At 40.3% G+C, this 27,568-nt stretch overlaps 1 protein-coding gene across 1 annotated transcript in view; it reads left to right on the top strand.

Annotated features, from left to right (window-relative positions):
- The first annotated feature begins 7,531 nt into the window (after positions 1-7,531).
- The window catches only part of INSC (INSC spindle orientation adaptor protein), an 86,881-nt gene continuing 66,844 nt past the window's right edge, over positions 7,532-27,568 (top strand). Inside the window, exon 1 of the mRNA XM_087717476.1 lies at positions 7,532-7,587. Within this exon, the coding sequence (XP_087573602.1) occupies positions 7,559-7,587 (29 nt within the window). The 5' untranslated portion in view covers positions 7,532-7,558. The remainder of the gene's footprint in view (positions 7,588-27,568) is intronic.

The following is a 27,568-nucleotide window of genomic DNA, read 5'->3' as shown; positions in this document are numbered from 1 at the left end:
TTTAACCTAAAGACCCCTAAGGATAGAAAAAAACTGTATTTATAATAGCAGCTTGTAAGACACATAAATATGTTACATCATCTGCGGGGTTTGAGTTTCAGGGATTTTGCTGGGCTAGTTTAAGTATGATTCTCTCTGGTTCCATGGCTGTGCAATAAATTTTGAAGTTTTCATTGGAAGCTGTTGAATAGAGGATGATTTTTTGGTGCTTAAATCCTCTTACTTCGATTTATATTCTTGCCAGGCTTCCTAAAAACATACTGTGATTCACTGGTCATTTCAAAGTCATTTTAAATAACGCTTGTCCCAAACAAATTATACCACATCTTTGCTTCCGAAAGAAAACAATTTGTTTTCTACTGCCTACTTTTGTATTTTATTTCACTTTCATTATGGCATTTTAAAATGTGTTTATAATTCTGTAATGGCCAGTGAATGGGATGGGAGTCTGTTTATTTTGTTAGCCATAACAAGAGAAGGGAGTTATATAGCCTGTGGTTAGCATTAAATTGCAAATAAACTTCAGCATCCCCCACCCTCTTTGCTATGGTAATTGGATGCTGACACCCACATGTGGGAGTGTATTTACTTACTCTCGGGTTGTAGATTAAACAATTGATTCTGTAAGATTAAAATGCCCCACCTGCATACTTGCACACTTCTGTTTTTGCTATGTCAAACAATATAAAACGAACACAGCACTTCTCTCTCCAGCTAATTGAATAATTTACTGTAAATAGCTGTCATTTACTTTCAGAGGAATGGGGTATCATTAGCCAAATGGATGTGAGTAAGTCATGGCTTTAATGCGTTCAAGGGTCTAAAATGGAATAATCTTAATGGGACCATCAATACAGCAAGCTGAATAAAGCCCATAAGCACTTAAAGCTCAAAGTCCCCTTTCTTGTAAATTACATAATCAGTCTGCAAAAAAGAAAAGAAAATATCACCTAAATGTGGCATTTTCCTTCCCCCACCTGCTTTGTTTATAATGAATACAATAATGGTGTTTATAACTGTACCTGGGTTTTGGATCCCTTTAATTTAATTATCTCCCTCCACCCTGATGTGTCTGCAGCCAGAGCTTGTGTTGATCAATATAAGCTAAATTTTCTGGATCGGAGAGAAGCAAGGTAGTTAAACAGCCTGGACATCTGGCCTTGTGAATTATCCAATTTCAGCCTTTATGTATAACTGCCTTGATCTTTCAACATTGTAAGTTCACGAGCAATGAAATTTCTTAAATGTTGGGTAGTCTTCTTCTTCTTCTTCTTCTTCTTCTTCTTCTTCTTCTTCTTCTTCTTCTTCTTCTTCTTCTTCTTCTTCTTCTTCTTCTTCTTCTCCTCCTCCTCCTCCTCCTCCTCCTCCTCCTCCTCCTCCTCCTTCCCCCCTCCTCCTAAATTCATTAGGTCCATTAGCAGTAGATAGAGAATCTTGAAAGAAATGCAGCTTAATATGGTCTGCTACTTAATACATAATTCAAAGCCTGCTAAAACCTTTCAAAAAGTTTTGGGGAAAGTATGGCTGGAAGGCGACATGGCAAAAATGCATCTGAACTTTTTTTTAAAAATGAGATTGGATTGTTTTTGTGAATCATAGAGGTTTTTTTTTTATCCTCCCACCATTGAAAGATTTACAATCACCAGTCAGCCTGGCTATTGCTCAATTAGGAAGGATGAAAGAGTTGTACTCTACTTTCTCACCACATTTGTTAAGTGAATCCCTGCAGTTCTTAAATTTGTAACACAATTTTTAAGTGAATCTAAGTTCCCCATTGACTTTGCCAGGAGAAGGTTACAAAAGGGGATGACATAATTCTGGGACACTGGAACCATCATAAATGTGAGTCAGTTACCAACCATCCGAATGTACATCATGTGACCCTGGGGATGCTGCAAAAGTCATATGTGTGAAAAATGGTCATAAGTCACTTTTTTCAGTGCTGTTGTAACTTCAGTCTCTAAACAAACTGTCATAAGTCAAGGACTACCTGTAATTCTTTTATTTTCCAGTTATAAATTTTAAGTTTTAGTAGAGGACCATGACTTTCCCCCCCTGTTGGAACTCTCTTTCTCTTATTAACATGCAACCATGTGTAGTCTTTTAATGATGTTATTTCTTCCCTGTGTCATTTTATTTTATTTTCCTCCTTCCGTCTTTTACACTGAGGAAAAAAAGCATGGGAAAATTAAAAGTAGTATTTGTGGAATAATATTTCTGGATAAAAAACATCCTGTTTATTCTCTTGAGAGACATAATCTCTAAGACTTTTCCATGTCTCTGTCTTCTTGTGCTACGTATTTCCAGAGTACCAGTGTTTTCCTATAAGGCCAATGCTGGCTTTGAAGTTCTGGGCAATGTCAAAAGCAGTAATCTGGTTTAATCGATTGAAAGATGAGGAATAGTTGTGACAGCTTGCAAATAATATGAAATGCCATTGTTGTTTATCAGGTCAGACTCTCAGATGCCTCTGGTAATTGCAATCTGGGCTTGGAATTAAACCAGTATTTTTCATCTTTTTAAAACCCTAAATAAACTATCCCATCTATGAGATTTTTGAGGCTACAGATGATAAAATCCACAAAACCTTTGACAAATTTGCTAATCTTTAAGTTGATTCTTTGTTATTATTATTGTAGCTTTATTGATTAGCCTATAGGTCATATCAAAGCACATATTTCAAACACATTTCACCAATAAAATTCTATACAAATAATTTAAAATAAGAGTAGGCTAATATAATTTTATGTCTTTGTTGTTTATTCTTCCATCTCTTCAAATGTGTGATATGTTTGTGTGCGCATTTACTCTGTGTGTGTGTGAGAGAGAGGCGGGGGGAGAGGGAGGGAGGAAGGGAGAGAGAAAGAGAGCTTGGTCCAAAATTCCTTTTTTGGGTGAAGGGCACATTTGAAATCTTGAGAGCACTTCGTGGGTACTATAGAACGGCTGCCAGGATAAGTGTTGCTATTTACAACATAATCACTTCCAAGAAAGCAAACTGAGAGATTACTCTTCAGGGTCTCTTTTAATTTTTCCAGATGACCTTTATCACTTCATTTGATCTGTTCTTTTTCCTGAAGATTTCAAACTGAGCCTTGGGATAGGATCAGAACTTCTAGCCAGAGGTCAGTCCTATGCTTTTGTATAACATTTAATGGTGGTGTACTGTATGGCTGATCAAGTGAAGCAGGATCCTGGATATAACAAAGACAGAAACCAAATGTCTCCTTCTACTTCACAAAACATTTTCATAACTCTGAGCAAAAGCATTACAGTGACAACTACTATGTAATTTAAACCTGCAACACCTATTGTTTAAGATTCTTCAAACCTGTAATCTGATGAAGACAAAATTAACAATATGTTATTGCAGCTCTCTAGTAATTTATTATCAACTGACCATTTGCCAATGTCCATTACAAATATAGACTTCTATTCCACCAGAAAGTTAAAACTCATAGAAGAGTAAAATGTTTTCAATTTATTTTACTCATATTACTCAAGGTGGTTAAGAACATATCAACACATCTTCTATCAGAATATTCATGAACTGGAATAGCACATAGCAACAGGTCAGCCATTGGGGATTGACTGGAATAGGAGAGTTGAGTTGAGTTTGAGTTTATTGGTCTTGTATGCCGCCCACTCCCGAAGGACTCCGGGCGGCTTACAATAAACAAGGGAAGGGGATAAATAAATAAAAACAACACTTTAAAATACGCAACATTCACAGTTACCGAGATGGTAACAAGCTCAGCCAATGTATAGACATGGCAACTGGGTCAGCCAATGGGAACTATTTGGTGACTGAAAGCCATGTCAGACGGCTGAGAGCCTGGGCGTGGTTTACCTATGTAGTTCTGAGTCTTTGCAAGAGAACTAATTTAGTCTGTATTAAGCTCTGAACTCTGAACTGAAATCAGTCTCTCCTCTGTCTGTGTTTTGCCTGTAACTACTACCACGTTGAAGAATCCACTATTGGTATTGTACATTTAGTCATGTGTTGTTATGTATATAAAGAAGTTAATGAATCCTGCTGAATCAGTTACCTGTGTGTGCTTTCTGGATGGGATTTTTGCAAAAAACTCTGGCACCTTCCTCCTATTTTTTCCACAAGAACAGCTATGTGAGGTAGGTTAGACTGAGAGAGTGTAAGTGGCACAAAGTCACCCAGCTGGCTTTCATGACTAAGCCAAGACTTGGACTTATACTCTCTTGCTTTCAAGTCTAGTGCTTTAACCACTAGACAAAATTGGCTACTGGTTACTTAGAAAATGCTGCCTGTAATCCAAGGCATCATATTATTGAACACATTCATTTGAAACTTGAAAAGACAATAGGCAGTGTAGTGTATTGATTGATTATAATCTGCTAATGCATTCCATAACCATAATTCGGATGGTTCCACCAGAAGATTTGCAAGATTGGCATGTACCTCATTCTCCTGTGTTCATGGTACCCAAAACTCTATTTAATTTTATATTATCATGTAGTGGTTCAGTATTGTAGTGCAGAATTAAGAGAACATTTATTTTAGTTATTAAAGAGTCATCCAGTGATTGTAACTTTTCCCTGCCTTGTCCTGTTTGCTAAGTGTTGTGAGGATATTGTTTGCATAATAAGATGCATAAGGATTCTTGTTCCTTTCTTAAATTTTATGTCAGATTTATTTTTTACATTCAATTTCAAAATTATTTCTAGATTGCAGTTCTAGATTACTACATCCAAAATGTGGGTTTCTCTCTACATAAAGCTTACACCTTTCAGATTTAAGGTAAAAGTTACCCTCACAATATATGCTAGTTGTTCCCGACTCTAGAGGGTGGTGCTCATCTCCGTTTCAAAGCCAAAGAGCCAGCGCTGTCCGAAGACATTTCCTTGGTCATGTGACTGGCATGACTAAACGCCAAAGGTGCACAGAATGCTGTTACCTTCCCACCAAAGGTGGTCCCTGTTTTTCTACTTGCATTTTTTACGTGCTTTCGAACTGCTGGGTTGATAGTAGCTGGGACAAGTAACAGGAGCTCATTCCATTATGTGGCGCTAGGGATTCAAACCACTGAACTGCTGACCTTTCTGCTCAACAAGCTCAGCATCTTAGCCACTGAGCCACCCTGTCCCTTTTTCAGATTTAAAGGATCTCTTTAAATCAGAACAAACTTCTAGTAGTGCCAGAGGAGCAAGATACAACACAGCTTAGATAGCATGTACAAGAGAAAGAGGATAAAGACTGGAAACTCTTAGGGAATTCATAACCAATGACATAACCACGTCTTGAGAGATTTCCAGAACATTATCAGGATTCTTGTTTCTGCGTGGTCTCTTATCCAGCATATACAAGCTGGTTTTATATCTGTGCAGCATCTTCTTGTATATGTAAGAGTCTTTCCAGAATTTTTTTTGTTACATTTGATCATTTTAAAGAGGGTCTACATCTACAAATACAAAGTATATGGAAACAGTATTTTGAAAAACTAATTATTTGAAAAAAAATGATTTTTTTTGTATGTGATTTGTGATTGGTTTTAAAAACAAAATCCAAGTATTACGTTTTCTTCAGGAGAAAAGCAAAGCTATAAATGTGAAAAAAATGTTTTTGTTTTCCTATTCAAAGTATTACTTTATCAAAATGGTTTATCTGGTAAATCTTAATTACATTTTATAAAAATGTCCAGCTGCATTATGAAATGGACTGGCAAAGTGTTTACTAATGTGAATTTAAACCACAAGAGCCGCTTAGGTTCAGGTGGCACCATTACATTCAATTCCTAATATTCCTGTTGTTGTTGTTGTTGTTGTTGTTGTTGTTAGAAATAAATATCTTAATAAAGAAGCCAAAAGTGTTGTCCAAACTACTTAGTCATTTCACTTGTAACTCACAAAATAATATTTATTTGGAAATGCTCTTTTCTGGAAGTAATGGATTTACTTCCAGGAAAGCACATTTCCAAACAAATGTTATTTTGTGAGTTATAAGAGAAATGACTAAGTAGCTTGGACAACACTTTTAGCTTCTTACCTGTAGATTTTGCAACAAAGCAAGGAAAATGTTTGTAAGAACTCTCTCCCAAGATTTGTGTTAGGACACTTTTTTACATGTTAATATATATTTGTTGTAACTAGGTTATAAGATGGAAAGCTATATAAATGTGTCAAATTAAAAAATAAACAAATAAATACATTTCTAATTTTTTAGCACATGTCATTTTTTATTTTTCCAGATATAAAACTAGTATTTCCTATTTTGACCTCTACAGCAGCTCTATCTGTCCTTTCTCGGATCAAGTTTCAAAGTGGAGGTGATTTTCATGACATTGGAAACATTTCAAGTCCAATTTTAAAAACACAGCCAGACCCCATACCTACCACTATCGTAGGTATCTAGTCTATTGGAGCAAAAACAAGACAATCACTTGGTTTCTTAAGGCAGCCTTTCCCAGCTTGGTCCCTTCCAGATTTATTAAGACACTTCCAGGTGACCAATCTTTCTGTCTTCCTATTCTTCTCATTCTAGTATAAAAGGTGCCTGAAATTAATCCAGGCTGTTACAACTGCTAGTAGATCTATTTCCCATCTCCCCATCCTGATCAGAATTCTGGAGCTGGTTTCTTCCAAATAATATAAGAAGAAAAACTCTGGCTGCAAATTTACCAAAATGCAAAAAAGCACCCACCTTCCTTCCTTCTATCCTCCCCTCCTTTTTTTTCTTTCTTTCTTTCTTTCTTTCTTTCTTTCTTTCTTTCTTTCTTTCTTTCTTTCTTTCTTTCTTTCTTTCTTTCTTTCTTTCTTTCTTCTTCCTTCCTTCCTTCCTTCCTTCCTTTTCTCAATTTTAAAGAGAGAAACAGCTTTGAAATAGACTTTTGCTACCTCCAGAAACAATGGAGGCATATTGCAAAGCCTGGACATGATATTGTTTATTCATTGCAAAGTTCATTTGCCACCAAAAACTAGATCTATAAGTTTCTTCTAGTAAGCAGACATTACTCACCCCTGATGAATGGCTGGACAATGATAGAAGTAATATCACTTGAATATCAGGTTATAATATATTTTTCCTTATGAAAAATAAATCAAAGAATTTATGGAATACGTCCATCAAGTGTTTGTTGGTTCTAATCCACTTGTCAGTCAAATCTTGCCTCTCCAGATATTTTAATCCCTTCGTTAGGAATAGGCTTATTGGGCAAAAGGCCCTTAGATACAACTCAGTATGATTCATCTTTTTATTGCAGACAAGAATGATGCCATATACAGAAGACTGTCTACAGAAATCAAAGCCCTTATATAGGCTTGTCATGCAGGGTTTAAATTTTAGGGAATTTTTTCCTACCTAGTCAATGGGTACTGTTTTGATGGGCTTCGAAGACACCTGGTCTATACTGTTCTATAATTCTCTGTCACCTAGGAACTCTGGTTCTTGCCTTGTCATGTTCATTCCTTAAAAAACAAGCAAAATAAAACCATCCTCTAGTCAACATTTCAGAATTATAATTTTAATAGTTTCTTTGCTTTTCAGGCTTTGGACTGTGAGGATGCATGCAAAAAAGCTGAGATAATCATGGCTTTCCTTGCTTTGGCAGTTCAACGGTAAGTGTTATAGATAAATACCCTGCATTCCCCATTTCTGAGATGTATGTTTATTCATAATCTTAAAATGCACAACAGTGAACCTATACAAAGTGCAGATGATGGAAGTAATATGGACAAAATATGCATTAAGGAAAAACTGTCTGCTCAAATTGGTTACTGTTACAAAACTGCAATTAGAAAGGCAATCAAGTAGGATAAATCAACATAAACATATGAATGGATTTTCATATAGAATGTTCTTTGCTGAATTAAAAACCCTGTTGCAGAAATTGGAAATCAAACTCCTGCTCAGTTAAAGGGGAAATTGACCAAAAAGAAAATTGAGCTGATAGTCCATCCATTCTGCCTATTTTAGGTTTTTATACCCTGATGAGAATGTCTTCCTGGGATTCAGATAGAATCTTTCCTGAATTGCACCTACTTGGCATTCTTTATAGGAAACATCCTCTCTGCTCCTGAAATGATCCTCTTCCAAAGTTTGATGCATTTTCTTCAAATAAAGCACTAGCTACTAATTCTCAATTCTTGCTTTATAGGTTGTGGGTCATTCTTAATTCCTTATGTTTCTCATTCAAAGTATAACGATTCATTTATTGCAGGTATAGTAATAAATCCCACTGTAATCTGTTCACTCTTGGCTCAAATAATTATTGTGTCTAATGCCTTTGTTGCCAAAACTACAAAATATAATTGGATCTAACAAACAAACAAACAGACGAAACCAACCCCTTGTAATAAAATACAGTGATAATATGACCAGACAATAAATTGTTTGGAAATGAAAGTGTAGATGAATGCCTTTAAAAAAAAAAGAAAATACTGGACTAATTGCATATGATTTTATTCAGAATGAAAAAAATGTATTTTTCCAGAAGGGAAAAAAAACTCTGTGAAAGGTTATAGTTAGAAAGTAGAACAAAGCTGTTGGTGTTTATATTGATCACTCACAAGCATCACACACGACCCCTGCCCCCAGGGCAGGGCGGGGTGTGTATGTGGCGGTGGTTATTAGGGAAAGTCTCGGACCTCAGGACGTCACTGTGCCTCAGATAGGCGGGTGTGAGTCCCTTTTTGTGAAATAGGGCCTTGGAGTTCAGGTGGGCCTTTTTGTTATGTACCTGTCTCCCTGCTATGTTTTATCAGCCCTGCCAGAGCTGCTGCATGTTTTACCTGGATTGGCAGTTGATTTCTCCAGGCTTATGATCCTGTGGGATTTCAATCTGCCTTCCATTGGCGAGACATCCGAGTCAGTTCGGGAGTTCTTGGCTTCCATGAAAGCTATGGACCTAACTCAGTTAATTCAAGACCCCACCCATAACAGGGGACACACGCTCGACCTGATTTTCATCTCTGGGCAGTGGATGAATGATCTAGATTTAGGGGATATTTCTATCCAACCCTTGTCATGGTCTGATCATTTCCTCATCAGGCTTGACTTCCATACTGCTACCCTTCGCCCTCAGAGAGGGCTCTCAATCTGGGAGTCCTCCTGGATACGTGGCTCAGTTTAGAAGAACACCTGACGGCCATGACCAGGGGGGCCTTTTACCAGGTTCACCTGATACATCAGTTGTGCCCCTTTCTGGATCGGGATGCTCTGTGCACAGTCACTCATGCCCTCGTCCTTTCTCACCTGGACTACTGTAACACTCTCTACATGGGGCTGCCCTTGAAGAGCACCCAGAGGTTTAAACTGGTCCAGAATGTGGCTGCGCAGGTTATCATGGTGCTCCCATGATACACCCCTTTTAGGTAGCCTGCACTGGTCGCTGGTTGTCTTCCGGGTGCGATTCAAGGTACTAATTATGACCTTTAAAGCGCTCCATGGCTTAGGCCCAGGGTACCTGCGAGACCACCTACTGCCACCAGTAGCCTCCCACCATCCAGTGCGATCCCACAGAGTTGGATTCCCCAGGGTGCAGTCGGCCAGACAGTGTCAGCTAGCGACCCCCAGGAGGAGAGCCTTCTCTGTGGGAGCGCCTTCCCCCTGGAATGAGCTGCCCCCGGAGCTTCGCATAATCCCCGACCTCTGGTCCTTCCGATGCTCCCTAAAACGTTGGCTTTTCCAGCAAGCCAGCCTGGCCTGAATAGAATAAAATATAGTATTAATTTGGTTGTTAATTTTAATTTAATTTTTAAATTTTTATTGTAAATATCAATTGGGTTTTTTTGGATACTTTATTTAATGTCCCTTTTAACTTTTGTAATATGTGTTTTCTTTTATGTTGTACGCCGCCCTGAGTCCTTGGGAGAAGGGCGGCATATAAATCTAATAAACCTAAACCTAAACCTTTTGTGTAAGTAGTATAATTAGGAAAACAAAGGCATTATTTGCTAGTTGGGTGAAGGAAAATGAATGAAATGTATGAGCAGCATCAAAATTGGGCTACACGGGGAAAGAGATGCATTCTGTATATTAAAAAATCTTGGTAACAGCCGTTTGAATAATAGGAATTCCATTATGTATGCTGAGCTTATGAACACATAATTTCATTATGCTTCCAATGTTTAGCCCTACAACCTGATTGCAAGGAACAATGAGATCACCAAGCTCTCTTGTAAAATCTCATTTGCTTTTGAAATTCCTTGGTATGGACAAAGAAAAGATAAGAAAGAAAATGAAAAAGAAAAGTCTGATTATTCCACTTTAAATCATATTGGCTGGAAGTGAATTTTTTAAAAAGCAAATGTTTAATCTATGTGACGGTGCTTATTTTTATTTAGTTATTGAATAGATCTGTATGCATGTTTTATAAAAACGTGCATTTCTTTATGGAAAGCTGTAAAGCAGTGGTTCCCAAAGTGGGTGGTACCACCTCTGGGGGGGCGGTGGGATGACTTAGGGGGGCACTAAGAGGCAAGGGGGTGGCATGGGCGCTAAGAGGCAAGGGAGGTGGCAGAGGAGTGCTGGAGGTGGCCCCCTCGCAGGGCGCAATTCTGCCTGGGGCTCTGTTGGCCGCCAGTCAGCTGAGCACTTCCGGCAGGGGTGAAATTCAGTCTAACGTCCCAAAGACTGGAAGGATTTTTCGCTCGCTCGATCGCTCATTCAGGAGGCATACAAACATATCAGGTGGGGGGGGGCAAAGGGGGGGGGCAGAGAAAGAAGAGCCTTTTGCCTGTATTTCTCCTCTGATACAACTCTGTATGTGCTGTGCACGGAGAAGAGATACGGGACTGAACGGGGCTGTCCTTGGGCCTGCATTTCAGGGATTGGGAATTGGCGCTGCATTACATAGCGAGTCTGATGTCACTGCACAAGAGCACTCGCCTGCCTGCTTGCCTGCCTCTCGCGCTTTTATAAATGGCTTTACTTCTGACTCCCTTTCCGGGGCTGTGCTGTGAGCTGCCTCCGCGAGGATTGCACCTGTGCAACGGAGCCACCCCCCCAATCCCTCTTGCACCCGCTCCACACGGACGTGCCACTCTCACCTGCCTCTACCCCTCCCTCCTTAGAAATGCAACCCAGGTAAACATGCGGTGGGGGGAAGAGAGACCCCCTCTGCCTCCTTGCTCCATTCGTAGAGGTGGCCTTAAAAAGCAAGGAGCGGGAGGAAGTGCACTTGGGGTGGTTTCTCAAACTTTGAGTTACAAAGTAATCTCATTGAAGGCTGAAATATAGATGTTTAGATGTTTAGATGTTTATTAACATTTGTAGGCCGCCCTTTTCCCTGAGGGGACTCAGGGCGGCTCACATAAAATCAGGGAGGGGGAATACAAACAATGACGTAGACACATATAATAAAAGTAATAAGCAACATACATTCATCATTCGGGAGGGGCAGCTATCCTTGTCCCCAGGCCTGACGGGCTAGCCAGTTCTTAAGGGCTGTGCGGAAGGCCTGGACGGTGGTGAGGGTACGAATCTCCACGGGGAGTTCGTTCCAAAGGGTCGGGGCTACTACTGAGAAGGCCCTCCTCCTTGTAGTTGCCAGCCGGCACTGGCTGGCCGATGGAATACGGAGGAGGCCCAATCTGTGAGATCTAATTGGTCGCAGGGAGGTAATTGGCAGAAGGCGGTCTCTCAAGTATCCAGATCCACTACCATGCAGGGCTTTATGGGTGACTAATAGCACCTTGAAGCACATCCGGAGATCGACAGGTAGCCAGCGCAGCTCGCGGAGGATAGGTGTTATGTGGGTGAACCGAGGTGCACCCACAATCACTCGCGCGGCCGCGTTCTGTACTAGCTGAAGTCGCCGGATGCTCTTCAAGGGCAGCCCCATGTAGAGCACATTGCAGTATTCCAGCCTAGAGGTCACAAGGGCCCGAGTGACTGTTGTGAGTGCCTCCCGATTCAGGTAGGGTCGCAACTGGCGCACCAGGCGAACCTGGGCGAATGCCCCCCTGGTCACAGCCGTCAGGTGGTGGTCAAACGATAGCTGTGGATCCAGGAGGACTCCCAAGTTGCGAACCCTCTCTGAGGGGTATAAAATTTGACCCCCCAGCCTGAGTGATGGAATATTGGTCGAATCTTTGGGAGGGAAACACAACAGCCACTCGGTCTTTTCTGGGTTGAGCACAAGCTTGTTAACCCTCATCCAGTCCATAACGGCCTCAAGGCCTTGGTTCATCACGTCTGCCGCTTCATTGAGTTGGCACGGGGCGGACAGATACAACTGGGTATCGTCCGCATATTGATGGTATCTGATCCCGTGCCTACGGATGATCTCTCCCAGCGGTTTCATGTAGATGTTGAATAGTAGGGGGGATAAGACCGAGCCCTGAGGCACCCCATATGTTAGGGGCCTAGGGGACGATCTCTGCCCCCCCACTAACACCAACTGCGACCTGTCCGAGAGGTAGGAGGAGAACCACCGCAACACGGTGCCTCCCACTCCCACCTCCCGCAGTCGTCGCAGAAGGATACCATGGTCGATGGTATCGAAAGCCGCTGAGAGGTCAAGGAGGACCAGGATGGAGGAATGTCCTCCATCTCTGGCTCTCCAGAGATCATCGGTCAATGCGACCAAAGCGGTTTCTGTGCTGTAACCAGGTCTGAAGCCTGACTGGAAGGGGTCGAGATAGTTTGCTTCCTCCAAGGACCGTTGGAGCTGGAAGGCCACCACCTTCTCAACAACCTTCCCAAGGAAGGGAAGGTTGGAGACTGGGCAATAGTTATTAAGAACAGCTGGATCCAGAGATGGCTTCTTTAGGAGGGGTCTCACCACTGCCGCTTTCAGTGCGGCGGGGAAGTTCCCCTCCCGAAGAGAGGCGGTCACAACCGCCTGGATCCAGCCTCGTGTCACCTCACTGCTGTTAGTAACCAGCCATGAGGGACACGGGTCCAGTACACAGGTGGAGGCACTTACAGCCCTCATGGCCTTGTCCACATCCCCGGGGGTAACATCCTGAAACTCAACCCAGAGATGTTCTACTTGATCCTCTTGTGCCTCGGCTGGAACTGCGGGGATGGAGTCCAAGTCCGACCGAAACCGAGCAATTTTGTCCGCTAAGAATTGGGCATAATCCTCAGCTCTGCCCTGCAAGGGTTCCCCCGCTTCCCTTTTATTTAATAGGGAGCGGGTTATCTTAAACAGGGCGGCTGGACGGGACTCAGCGGACGCAACCAAGGTGGCTATGTGAGATCTTTTCGCTGCCCTAAGTGCCCTGGTGTATTCCTTGGTGCAGGTGGTTACCATTGCTCGGTTCGATTCGGACTTATCGGACCTCCATCGGTGCTCTAGGCATCTCCTCCGGCGCTTCATCTCCCGGAGTTCCTCGGTGAACCAAGGAGGTCTCCGGGATCCGCCGCCTCGGAGGGGCCGTAGTGGCGCAATCCGGTCAAGGGCCTCCGATGCTGCCGAGTGCCAAGCAGCAACCAGAGTCTCTACCGGACTGTGGGCGAAAGTATCAGGAATGACCCCAAGCTCCGTCTGGAACCTTAACGGTTCCATAAGTCGCCTGGGGCGGAACCACCTGGTCGGTTCCTCCTCCCTACAGTGGGGGTTTGGTCTCCGGAAGTCGAGCCTCAGTAGGCAGTGGTCTGACCATGACAGGGGTATGATGTCGTTACCCCTCAGACCAAGGTCACAAATCCACTGCTCCGAGAGGAATATGAGGTCGAGCATGTGACCCGCCGAATGGGTTGGGCCCCGAATTACTTGGGTCAAGCCCATGGCTGTCATGGAAATAGAGGGGAAGTTGTGGAAAAGGGATAAGCATTTCCAACATATACTGTTTTAAAAAAATAAATAAAAAGTGGTCTAATTACTGTCTAAAGTTGGATATTGTCACATACAGGAAAAAGCAAAACAAAATTATGATAGAACAACGTCCCATATTAGAAGAAAATGCGGTCTAAATGTTCCCAGTATGCCAAACAAGATGTTTTATAACCAAATAGAGTCAAAACACTGCATTTTTAAAAAAATAAAGTGCCCTTCCTATCTTGATATTTATGCATAGTGAGACCTTTGTCACAGATAAATCTGGATAATGGCATCACTCTTATGTTGTATGAGTATACATGAGCTGCAAGGCTTGTATTTTGCCATAGTATCATCTACAGCTCCATAAGTACTTCTAGGGTTTTGACCAGCTGCTGGGCACTAATATATTGAGGAATAAGGAAGCAGTCTAATGGAGCAGTCTAATGAGCATTTCTAAAATGACAGATACCACAGAACAAAGTCTTCTTCTTTCTCTAGCCCCACCCCACCCTGTTATTTTGAAAAACAAAAGGCAGCAGTGTGTGTGTGAATGATCAGGCATGTACTGTATTACACAGAATTTACTGAACAGTGAAGTAGTTACTAAATTTTACTGAGTTTACTAAGTTACTATTTACTAAGGTTCTTGCTAAATGACTATCAGACTTTGAAAACCTGGTATCACTGGATCATGTTCAACAATTTTGTTGAATTAACATTAACTAAAGAGGTTTTTAAATTGGATTTTGAATAAATGTGCAATTAATTGTTATAGTTTTGAATTTTACTGTTACTATCTTCCTTCCATCATGCAAACCGCCCAGTCACATGACCCCCACAGCCATGCCCACCAAGCGCCCACAGAACCAGTAGTAAAAATTTTTTAATTCCACCACTGGGTGGGGGCCACTGAGGATCAGTTCATAGCACCAGGGGGGCGGTGGGCTGAAAAAGTTTGGAAACCACTGCTGTAAGGGATAACGCTTTCCCTAAGTGCTGTGATAAGATGAAGTTGGAATTGGAAGACAAAACTCTTGACAGACACAAGAAGTTGGATTGTGGTGCCAGTTTCTTTGTTTCCATTTTATCTTTGGCTTTTATTTTCTGTATGATGTCAGTTTTATATAATTGTAGGGTTGTGTTGTGGTTTTAAGATGGGCTGCTATACAAGTCTTGTAAACAAACATATCCCAATAGATTGAGTATAGTACTAGGAATTTGCTTTAAAAAGTCGTAATGTTTGATGTTTAATGAGTGGGTTAAGATTGCAGGCTGACCTTTTTGTACTATTTTTGGCAATTCTTTTTTTTTTTTTTGCAAAACGAATTGACACATAGTATTTCCTGAGGAACTGAAGAGGAATCATGAATTCTCTCCTTATGCTATATAGAACACTCTGAATCTTTATGATTTAGAAGGCAATATTTGGACATTCAATAGATTATACATGCAACAGAGACAGATCTAGGTAAGACTGAGTAAAAAAGAAAAAGCTCACCGTAGAAATTAAATGAGAAATTTGGGAAAAGTGAAATTCTTAAATTGACACCAGAATAACATAAAAGATGCAGTAAGAAGTGTACTATTACTGAAAACATCAGGAAGGAACCAAGAGATGTGACTCATTATTTGATTTGTGTAATGGAGTGGTGTTACTCCAGTTCTTTGTGAGCTTAAAAAACCTGGAGGGAAATATAGGGCAAGTAAGAAATGCATTCAAATTTCCTCTTTCTCTATATAGCGCACTAGACTTACTATAATCTTTCCTCCCTTTGTCCTGCTGTTTTCCCTTCCTTTGTTAGTATCAAAGTTTGGACAAAGCTGTGAAAAAGAACAATCTGCTTGAGGTCAGCTCATGCATATTTATAGCCTCAAATAGTTTTCCAGTTTGCTTGAAAGATAATTTATAAGAAAGCTGTTTAAATCTATTGTCCCATACATTAGTATCTGTTTGACCTCTGGCACTAAGAACACTGTCTTAGAATGGCTTCCATTTTTTTTGATTAATGCATCACTGTACTGAAGGATGTGCATATTTGTGTGACATCTAAGTGGATCAGTTAATATAGTAGGCTGTAGATCAGGGGTGTCAAACTCAAGACCAGGGAGCCGGGTCCTGCCTGAGGAGTGCTTAGTCTGGCTCACGGGGCAGCCCTGCAAACAGTGAAGAACCGGCCTACAACCGGCCTACAACCGGCCTTCTGCCATTGAAAATGGATCTTGGGAGGGCTGTGTGTAGCCCTCCTGAGCTCCGTTTTCACTGGCAGAGGGTTGCAGGAGGCCGTCACAGCAGAAATGGAGCTTGGGAGCCTGTTTTCACTGGCAGGGCACTCGGGCCACTACAGGGACCCCTGACACAAGTGATGTCAAGCTGGCCACGAGTGATGTCAAGCTGGTCACCCAGCCACATCCACCCTGGCCCCCCAAGGTCAAACACAACCCTGATGTGCCCCTCAATAAAATCGAGTTTGACACCCTGCTGTAAATGTAAGGGATTCAAAGTTGTGAGTCTTGGAAAGTATTTAAGGAATTGTTTTAGCATAATTAAGAAAAATATTTATTAAGAAGACCTATTTTGCATTCAGAGGATTGCCAATGGAACCTACATGGGGTGGGTTTCAACTGGTACAGCCGTACTGGATGGTGAAATTTAGCGTTGCTTCCTGTACTCGTTGGTCAGGAGGCCCCATATGGGAACGCCTCCTCCCCTCATTCGCTCTTTCACTCGCCATGCAATCCTCACCATGCTTCTTCTGTTCTCAGAAGAAGAACCAGAAGAAGAAATAACTGGTGAGTGACTGGGGTGGGGGGTGGGGGATGTTGGGGAAGAGGGAAGAGGCAGAGGGGCTGCTAGAAGAAGAGTGTGTGTGTGTGCACAGGCTATGGGTTTTAAAAACATCTGAGTGAATCCAGGAAGTGGGAAGAGGCAGAAGGGCTGGAAGTGTGTGTGTAAGGTGGTCAGTAATGTTGAAGACCGGCAAGGACAGCCATATTTCTTCTGTAAGCAGCTGTTTTATTGTTTTGTGTACTTATTTTATTCTTATTTAAGTAGTAAGTGCACAAAATAATAAATTTCCTTTTTTTATATCTTCTTTTTGTAGACCATTCTTTGGGGCAAAGAATTCAGTAATATTGACTTGGTCACACCCACCCAGTCATATGACTGCCAAGGTACTCCTACCCAGTCACATAACTGCCAAGGTACTCCTACCCAGTCACATAACTGCCAAGCCACTCCCACTCAGTCACATGACTGCCAAGCTATTCCCACCCGATCACATGATCACCAAGCCACTCCCACATGGTCACATGATCACCAAGCCATTCCCACAAAACAGGCCACACCTACAGAATAGGTTCTAAAAAAATTGAAACCCACCACTGGACCTACATTATATCTCTATGAGATAGCAGTAATGAAATTATTTAATTTTTAAAACTCTTATTTATAGTATTTTAAACTTTTCAGTTGGAATCTCAATTTCCAGAAGACTTTTCATTTTATGTAAAAGCAGAATCCAGAGATAGCAAAAGATCACTATGCTGTCATTTCAGGATCTTGACAACTGCTGTTATTTTTTTAAATAATGCTATTGCAGAATTGCGAGGCTGAAGCTCAGTTTTGCGAGACTGAAAATATTGCTCAAAATCCTACCATTAATCTCTTGGGAAGCAATAACAATAGCACTTAGCAATAGCACAGACTTATATACCGCTTTACAGTGCTTTACAACCCTCTCTAAGTAGTTTACATAGTCAGCATATTGCCCTCAACAATTTGGGTCTTCATTTTACCCACCTTGAAACGATGGAAGGCTGGGTCAACCTTGAGCCTGGTAAGATTTGAGCCTGGTGAGAATTTGAACTGCCACATTGCAGTCAGCCGGCAGTCAGCAGACATAGTCTACAGTACTACACTCTAACAACTGCGCTCCCGCGGCTCATATAGGTGATGAAGCAATAGTAAAAATGCCTTCCAGTTGAGCTGACCATGAAGGCATCAGAGGTAGCATCGACAGTCCATACTATATGGTGCCATGGGTATATTGAGTCCAGGGGAGCTTATATACCAGCAACACGACTCCTCCTTCTTATTCTTCTTCAGTTATTTATATTATTTTATTGTTTTTTACTTTAAAAATAGGTAATTCCTTCCACAATAAATGCTATTAAAAAAAATCTGCCAGGAATCTGCCAGGCAAGGGGGCAGCATTAAAAATTGAAATTAAAAATAATAAGCTTGACCATCAACAGGCATGCACAAATCTGTAAGCTAATTAATACAGGTTCTAAACTGTCTACCTATGCTGGTGTCCAGTTCTGACTTGATGTTGAGCAAACCTTCATAGGATAAGGCAATGGAAGAGCAACTTCTGCTTGCTACTCCATCCGTCTGGTTGTAGCCATGGGCTCTGGAGGAAGAAGCAATTTAATATGTGGTTGTTTTTAATATAATGGGGGCAGTGAATTCTTTCTATGCATGCTGTCCACCCATCCAATATGGAATTCACAAAGGCATCAACGTCCCTTAGAACATCCCTATAATATTATATTGTCTTGTTGTTTTGATATTGAACCCACAATGTCTGAAGCAAGATACTGGCATGCCAATAATGAACAATGGCTGATTGAGAGATATGGAGAGAAGTCATATTCATTGTGTTGTATATTATATCAGCTTAATCATTTTATTAAGCTTAGTTTTTAATGGAACTTCTACAGAAGGAAGTGGGGAGAAACAAAAGCTTGCCTTCTCTTGAGAAATAAGAAAATCATCTTGTGTCTATCGATTTCAGTAATTATTTAGGTGCTTCATGTATGTTGGGCAAATGTATACCTGGGGCAGGAGAAATGGTGTGACATTGCTGAAGGGAAATCCCTTTCCCAACTTGCTCTGATTCTTGCTCTGCCATAAATAGAATATAACATAATTCGTACCCCTCTGGGTTTGTGAAAGCACTTCCTTTAGCATAAATTCTTCCAGATGCTTTAGCTATCAACACCCACTACCTGGAGTCTTGAGAAATTGCATTTGTATGTGATTTGTATGTCAGATTACAGAAATCCTATACCTCTGACCATCCAAATGGAAAGGAGAGGAAAAATGGGGCTGCATTGTGAAGCCATATATTTACCAGGTTACATTCTATGGTGGAATGAACTTTAAAGGAATATTATATGAGGACATTATATGAATTAAGCGAAGGTGCCTTAGCTTCTAGGTTTAAATTGGGATTTCCCCCCATTAAAAAGGGAGGGGGAGGAGGGAGAGAGAAAATGGTTGTAGTTTCTAGCAGGCTTTCTGGCAGCGGCAACAGCACTGAAGAGCAGGCAAAAAGCCCAGGTACCAGACTGAAGGGGTGGTTCCACAATAGGCTTGTTGTGCTAATTCGTTCGTACAATTAACAGAGCCAACTTCTGATGCTAACTCTAGGAATTTGTTACAGTCATAAATCTTGAACTGGAGTAACAAACATATTGCCAGCTGCAAACTTTCATTTAGAGAATTAGCATATGCAAGCTTATTTTTCAGATACTTTAGAGAAAAATGATCCAAGAGTGGTCAGATTTCAGGCTCAGCCAAGTACTCTAAGAAATTCAAGGTGTTGATTATCACCTTTAAACCCCTGCATGGCATGGGTCTAGGCTGCCTGAAGAACCGCAATGGGATTGACCCTCCCCTCTCATTCTAGGAGAAGGGACATCAGTCCCCATTGATCAAGGCATTTTGGCAGGGTGCAGGAGAAGAGCATGTGCCTCTCACCTTCTAGACTATCATGCCACACAAGGTGAGATCCACAAAAGGTGAGATCCTCTTGGCCTTCTGAAAGAGCCCCCCCAAAATCTAGGTTTTTTTTGGGGGGGGGGTTCCATGCTGGAGTAAGGGATGCAGTAGCTCAGTGGCTAAGACGCTGAGCTTTCGATCAAAAGGTCTGCAGTTTGGCGGTTCAAATCCCTAGCGCCACGTAACGGAGTGAGCTCCCGTTACTTGTCCCAGCTTCTGCCAACCTAGCAGTTTGAAAGCACGTAAAGTGGAAAAATAGGAACCACCTTTGCTGGGAAGGTAATAAAATTGTGCGCCTTTGGCATTTAGTCATGCTGGCCACATGACCATGGAGACATCTTCGGACAGCGCTAGCTCTTTGGCTTTGAAACAGAGGTGAGCACCATCCCCTAGAGTCAGGAATGACTAGCACATATGTGCAATGAGAACCTTTACCTTTCCATGCTGGAAGTAGTTAGTGAACTAGGAGGAAGATCCCACCTCCTCCCTATTATATTTTGGTTTTTTACTTATTTAATCTGCTAATTTTAATACTTAAATCTTTTAATATTTTAACATTTTGTACTTGTTTTTACAATGTTGGAAACCATCCAGAATTGCTTGACAGTGAGATGGGCAGCATATAAATTTCATAAATCAATCAATCAAAAGCAGCATACTGATAGAGATGCAGGCAGGTAATGAGGTAGAAAGAGCTAGTTAAGCCATCATTATATTTTGTACAGTCCTGACATCCAAATGAGCTAACTTTCCGATTCATGCTTTTTTCATTCAAGTAGACTGATTGACTTCATTTGCTCTTTTCTTCTTAACTTGTGAGATATTGCTGGGTTGATTCACATATCAGCTGGCTTAACCTGTGCTGCATTTCCTCCATGTATTTTGTTCCGCTAATTCCTATGGTGCAGAATGAGACTAAATGGCCAAGCTCTTTAGCTTGTTGAAGATGGGGCAGTCTGACAATTCAGATTGATTTCTAGCACTATTGTATCTCAATAAACTAACATACTTTTTGGAGTACAAGACGTACTGGAGTATAAGACGCACTAAAGTTTTAAAGAGGCAAATTAAAAAAATTTTTTTTGCACTCTGCAAACCTCCCAAAAATGCTCCGTTTTTTGCAAAAATGGGCCCATTTTTCCCTCAAAAAAGGGCATGAATAACCCTTCACTTGGAGGCTGGAGGCTGGAAACATTGCCCTTTCTTTTTTTGCTTTGATCATTTTGACTTTGCACTTCAAGGTTCTTCAGCTTGTTTATAGAGAGTGATAAGGAGTAGAGCATGGGTTGTTTATACAGGTGCTCTTTGGGAGCTTCATTGGCAGCTGGAGAGAAGTGAAAACAAAGCCTTGTTTTGAAAGATTATAAATGAACTTGCGTCAAATCTAATAAAAAGTTTTGAATGCTAGAGTGGCAGTGTTTACCAGTTGGAAGAATGGCACAACATCAAAAAGAAATCTTAACATTGCAAAATGTTTGAAATTCAAAAATTATTAGAGAAAATTGAGAAGAGATTGGAAAACATAGATTGTAAAACAGTAAAATGTGATGGAAAAATTGAAGATGTTCATCAAATGGAAAAAGTTGAGGTTAGAGTCCTAAAAACTGAAGGGAAAAATGAACAAAGAGATAAGATATTTGTTGATACCAACAGTGAACTGAGCATGGTTGGAAAAGGAAAGAGTGGAATATGGAAAGGGGAGATAGATGGACAGGAGCTCTACCCCAGAGTTCAAGGTATAGAAGAAGAAAAAAGAGAAGGATTGATGGATCTAATGAGAGAAAGTTTGTCAGAAGCACTATTGATAACCAAAGACAAGCTGATTAAAGAAGCAGACGGAGGGTTTCAAGATTATATAAGATATGCAACAAGCAACAAGTTGCAAAGAGAAGTCCATACAAATCTTATTAAGGAAACAACCAGAAGACTAATCCCACAAATGGCAAAAGACATAAGACTGCACTATTAGTGGAAAGACACAGGATATATAAAAGCTTAGTCTAATAAAAAATTAGTCAAATTTAGTTAAATTTAGAGCATTATGTAAAAAATGAAGTGATAATGGATATAGTTAGATAAATAATTGATAATGATAACAGTGTATACATATGTATTGGTTTGATAAGAGGAAATTTAATATAAATTGAAATGGTGACTACGAAAGGAAGTTTAGAAATTCTGTTAGGTATGAAAGCTTATAATAAACAATTAAGTCAAATTTAGTTAAAAATAATGTATATATATGCACTGGTTTGATAAAAGGAAATTGGATATAAATTGTAAACAGTGATTAAGAAAGGAGGTCTAGAAACTTTGTTATTAAATATAATCAATTTTTTATTTAGAACATGTCATAAAGATGTAATGTTACCGGATGATAATGGAAACAGTTAATGGAATGCCATTATGTGGTTTTTCTTTAAATTTTGGAATATTTTATATAAAGGGACGTAAAAAAATAGTCAAATGAAGGTTGAGGTATAATGATAGTAAAATATATATAAATATATTTGATTTAAAATATAACTTGATATGAATTGTAGGTGATGACTGTGGAAGGAATGCACAAAAGTTTTTTGTAACCAATTGACCCACTTTCTACAATCTGTAATGGAAGATGGTTTTGTGGTGTTTTTTGTGTTTTGTTTCTCTGTGTTTATTCAAAAATGAAAAATTCATATATATATATATATATATATATATATATATATATATATATATATATATATATATATATATATATATATATATATATATATATATATATATATATATAGAAAACTGTCAGTTAGAACAATTAATCAGTGGAACAACTGGAAATCTTTAAGAAGATGTTGGATAGCCATTTGTCTGAAATGGTATAGGGTTTCCTGTCTAGGCAGGGGGTTGGACTAGAAGACCTCCAAGGTCTCTTCCAACTCTGCTGTTGTATTGTATTGTATTGATCATCAGGTTAGACCAGACCTGGACATTTTATGGTCCCTTCCCATAGTAGAAAAATGAATATGAAATTATTTTCTTTTGTGATTTGAAGCCACCTCTCTTTTGACAGGAGGACTTTTAAAAATGAGCATAGCACAGGGCAGCTTCATGAACTAATAAAAAGCAGTTTGTTTACGCTGCTGTCCCTCTAAAGATTTTTCGAATTGCAAAATGCACGTATGGCACATATTAAGCATACAGCAGGAATCTATAAATTTATGAAGTTTATAGTTTTGTACACTCTGGACACTTTTCTTCCTGGCTAAATAGGCAGGAATAGGCACAGCAAAGAAGTTGAACAATAAAATAAATTGTAGATAAATTTGCACAGGACAGATGATAATCAAATAGAGGGATTTGAGACACGGAGAGGCCTGGTTGTGGGGATAAAAGGTAAGAGAGAGAAACACAGCAAACGGCTTTAAGAAGACAGTCCTAATTGACAAATGAGCATAGCAAAAAAACAGAAGATAGACTGGCGTACCCAGGTTGTAATAGAATGTCTCTACTGATGTTGTAGTGAGTAGGCTTAGATTTCCCAGTCCCAGTGGAAGATGAAGGCTTGCAGTAATAAACTCTTGCTCGTGTTTGTCTTTCCATTAAAATAAATCTAATTTACTTTTGAAAATATATTGGACACTTGGGCCTCTTGGCTTTTCTTTTCACAGCAAAAGCATGCTACATGCTTTTGTAAGGGCCGATCTTTTTTTTTTCCTCCGCCACACTTTCTGGAATGAAACACCACTCTGAGTTGGCAAATGTATGTTCACTTTTCAAGAAAAATAATGAAAAAGCTTCCAGGAACAGAAATCTGTTCCACAGAGCACATATTAAAATAAACTGGATTTTTACTGATCTTCACATTCCTACACAGCAGGGATAAATTGAGGTTGGCTACACCTGGACTCATCTCATGTTAAGCCAGCGTTCTAAAGAATGCTGGTTTGTTATGAACAAGCTCAAGTTTTCCTTCTTGGTTTATCCTGTCAGGGTAATGTTGGGAGGAATCTAAATGAACTTTGGAAAGAAATAAATCTCCCCATTTGCACACAATGCTAAACAAACCAGAGGAGCCAGGTGAGACTGATGGAGCAGCAATGTTACTATATATGGACTTACTATATATCTGGAACGAGCTCCCCGTGGAGATTCGGACCCTCACCACCCTTCAGGCTTTCCGCAAAGCCCTTAAAACCTGGTTGTTCCGACAGGCCTGGGGCTGACGAGTTCCCCGCCCCCGCTCGAATTGTGTGGTTGTTGAGTGTTTTTAAATTGTTGTAGTTGTTTGTCCGTTGTTTTTCCTCCTGTGTGTATTCCCCCCCTTACTTTGGTTTATGTGCCACCCTGAGTCCCTCTGGGAATAGGGCGGCATAGAAATGCAATAAATCAAATCAAATCAAATATGGTCTCCAGAAAAAAACTTAGCCACATACAGTATTTTGAAGCACTTTAGATAAAGGCAAATAGCACATATTAGTAATTTATCCTTTGACTCATACCTGCAGTAGCTGGTTCACACAAAAACCAATTTATAAATATAAACATGCAAAAGAAAATAGTCACATGCAAATGACTTTTTTGGAAATTTGCTTACAGAAGTTTTGATTGAATTGATTCTACTGTATGGGCATCCTTGGGTGCAGGATGAAGCATTCAATGATTAGAAAAGGAAAAATGTTTAACCAATAAGCCAACTCTGCAGTATCGTTTGTTAATTTAATTTCATTCATTATAGCCACCCAACCCCAATGGACTTGATACTACTTAATACAGATAATGTAAATCAATTTAGATGAATTATATGCCATCAGGGTCAATGCTGACTCACAACCATGTAGCTAGGTTTTTCTCTCTGTGACAATCTGTTCCTAACCTGGTCCTACAGGTCTTCCAATGGTACATTCATCACCACGGAAAAAGAGTCCATCCATCTTGCGGTGGCGCAGTGGTTAGAATACAGTACTGCAGGCTACTTCTGCTTACTGGGCTATCTACAATTTGGCAGTTCATTTCTCACCAAGCTCAAGGTTGACTCAGCCTTCCATCTTTCTAAATGAGGATCCAGATTGTTAGGGGCAATATGCTGACTTTGTAAACTGCTTAGAGAGGGCTGCAAAGCACTGTGAAGTGGTATATAAGTCTAAGTGCTATTGCTATTTATTTATTTATTTATTTATTTATTTATTTATTTATTTATTTATTTATTTATTTATTTATTTATTTGGTTTGTATGCCACCCGCTCTAGAGAGACTCAGGGCGGCTTACAGGTAAAAAAGGAAGGGGGGACATACAAAAAAAAACATTAAAAATTCCACAACATTCATAACTTAGGATGGGGCTGGATAAATCAACAGCCCCAGGCCTGCCGGAACAGCCAGGTCTTGGTCGCTTTGCAGAAGGCCGGAAAGGTAGTAAGGGTCCGGATCTCAACAAGGAGATCATTCCATAGGGCTAGAGCAGCTACAGAGGAGGTCCTCCCCCGGGGAGTCGCCAGCCGACTATTGCTTCTGGTCATTCTCTTCTCCCCTTTCTTAGCAATTGACTCCTCTCAAGAGAGCTACATGTTTATATAATATATTTGAAGTAGGATAATTTGAGCCTGGTTACTCTGGTTTGATTTGTTTGATGACCCATTTGTTTGTTTTCTTATCTGGAATACTTAAGTGTCTTCTCCAATAACTCCAAATAAATAATGTGCATCCAGGAGCTTTGAGTATGGTGACACTGAAAGACAAATGGGATAGTGTATCCGAAAGATCCATTAATGGCTGTGGAGATGCCTCTTTCCTTGGTCTGAAATCACAATTGCAATAGTGCCAAAGTCATACTGGATATCTGGGAGAATTTTTGCAGTACTCGGTTAAAACTAAAGGACAATTTTACAATGATCAAACAAGGATAATGGCAATAATTTAAGATATCTGCCAGTTATGTTTTATTGCCTTCTTATATTGTAAGTGTAAAGATCTTTTGAGGTTGAACTCCAACATAATAATGTGGTGGAAATAACTTACTCAAGAAATGCCGACAAATAGAGAAAATCCAACATAATTTTAGCAATAGCAATAGCAGTTAGACTTATATACCGCTTCATAAGGCTTTCAGCCCTCTCTAAGCGGTTTACAGTCAGCATATCGCCCCCACAGTCTGGGTCCTCATTTCACCCACCTTGAAAGGATGGAAGGCTGAGTCAATCTTGAGCCGGTGAGATTTGAACCGCTGAACTGCAGATAGCAGTCAGCTGAAGTGGCCTGCAGTACTGCACCCTAACCACTGCGCCACCTCGGCTCAGCTTTTTCTATTTCCAAAGCTAGCAGGATACAGTAAGTGTGTTTTATCTCTTGCAGGAGAAGGAAAAAAGGGGCATTAGTGAAAATAACCATTTCCTCTCATTCTAGACTCTAAAACCAACTATTCTCTTCCTACCACATGGCTCTGAATAAATTAACTTTGAAGAAATGGAGCTCTCATTCAGCAAAGTCCACAGAGAGGGTAAAAATGTGAAAAAATGGTGGGCACATAACAAGCAGAATTATATGGGGATGCTATGCCTGTTCTCTTGCAGATTTGGATACTCCCTGCCCATGAGGACTCTGGTATCAATGCACAAATACATTGTCAACCATTAATCTGTTGTTTTTTTAAAAAAAAAAAGAGAAATAGGCTGCAAATACACTATATTACCAAAAGTATTCGCTCACCTGCCTTTATTCGCCTATGAACTTACTGTAAGTGACATCCCATTCCTAATCCATAGGGTTCAATATGACGTTGGTCCACCCTTTGCAGCTATAACAGCTTCAACTCTTCCGGGAAGGCTGTCCACAAGGTTCAGTAGTGTGTTTATGGGATTTTCTGACCATTCTTCCAGAAGCGCATTTGTGAGGTCACACACTGGTGTTGGACGAGTTTACGTGGCCTACCATTTCGTGGCTGAGTTGCTGTTGTTCCCAAACACTTCCACGTTCTTAAAATACAGCTGACAGTTGACTGTGGAATATTTAGGAGTGAGGAAATTTCATGACTGGGTTTGTTGCAGAGGTGGTATCCTATCACAGTTCCACACTGGAATTCACTGAACTCCTGAGAGTGACCCATTCTTTCACAAATGTTTGTAAAAACAGTCTGCATGCCTAGGTACTTGATTTTGCAGTAATCTTCCCCTGGAGTGGAGATTTTACAGTATCCTTCCCCTGCCACGCCCACCAATCCATGCCTACTAAGCTATGCCATGCCCACCAAACCATGCCCACAGAACCAGTAGTAAAAAATTTTGAATCCCACCACTGAAGTGCATCTTGCTTGCTTCAATGTTTGCTTGTCTTCATGAAAAAAACCTGGGAATAATTGTTCCCTCTTTTATTCAGGGGAAAAATGGACTCCCACTCAGCATTCCTATAGAAAGAGTTTGAGTTCTGTGCTTGTTATCTCTGATCAGTAGTTGACCAGGAAATAATTTTACCTCTAGAAGGAGAGCCCATTAGCACTAAGTAAGGAAGCATCTTTAGTGTTTTGGGGGGGGGGGGGAATAAATCTTAAGGAAGAGCAGCCAAGAATAAGAGACGGGATTTGCAAGGAGAGACAGAAACAAAGGCAAACAAAACACTAGCTAATTGCAGCAAAAATCCAGGAGTCTATCAACCAAAATATTCAAATGACCTGTAAATAAGCATCATGAACATGATCAGCATTAGGATCTGATCTGACTTGAGATAGTTGGCATGCAGAATAGATGACTGCAGCATTATTTTCTTCTGATTTTTTAAAAAAATCAGGGTTAGGTGGCTAGGCATGTATAGTAATTATAGATATTTATATAATAACTTTTTAAAATTTCCTCCTAAAATGGTCATATCCCAAGTGAAAGACTGTATGTAGTCATTTAAAAACTCATCCCGTTGTCTCATGAGTAAATTTACTGCTAGTAGATCAGATCGAGAAAATGTCATTAGCTGTATTTGAACTTTGATCTAGCTTTTCCACTCTTGATGTAAGGAAATTAATACTGTATGGGAATTACAGTAGATTAAAGGATATATGTCTGTAAAAACAAGATTTTGG

Source organism: Thamnophis sirtalis, unplaced genomic scaffold (assembly GCF_051295495.1).
Source record: "Thamnophis sirtalis isolate CommonGarterSnake01/CBP01778 unplaced genomic scaffold, rThaSir2_p1.2 scaffold_1, whole genome shotgun sequence".
Taxonomy (NCBI): Eukaryota; Metazoa; Chordata; class Lepidosauria; order Squamata; family Natricidae; genus Thamnophis; species Thamnophis sirtalis.
The sequence above is the reverse complement of the archived record's forward strand: the minus strand, read 5'-3'. Positions and strand labels throughout refer to the sequence as shown.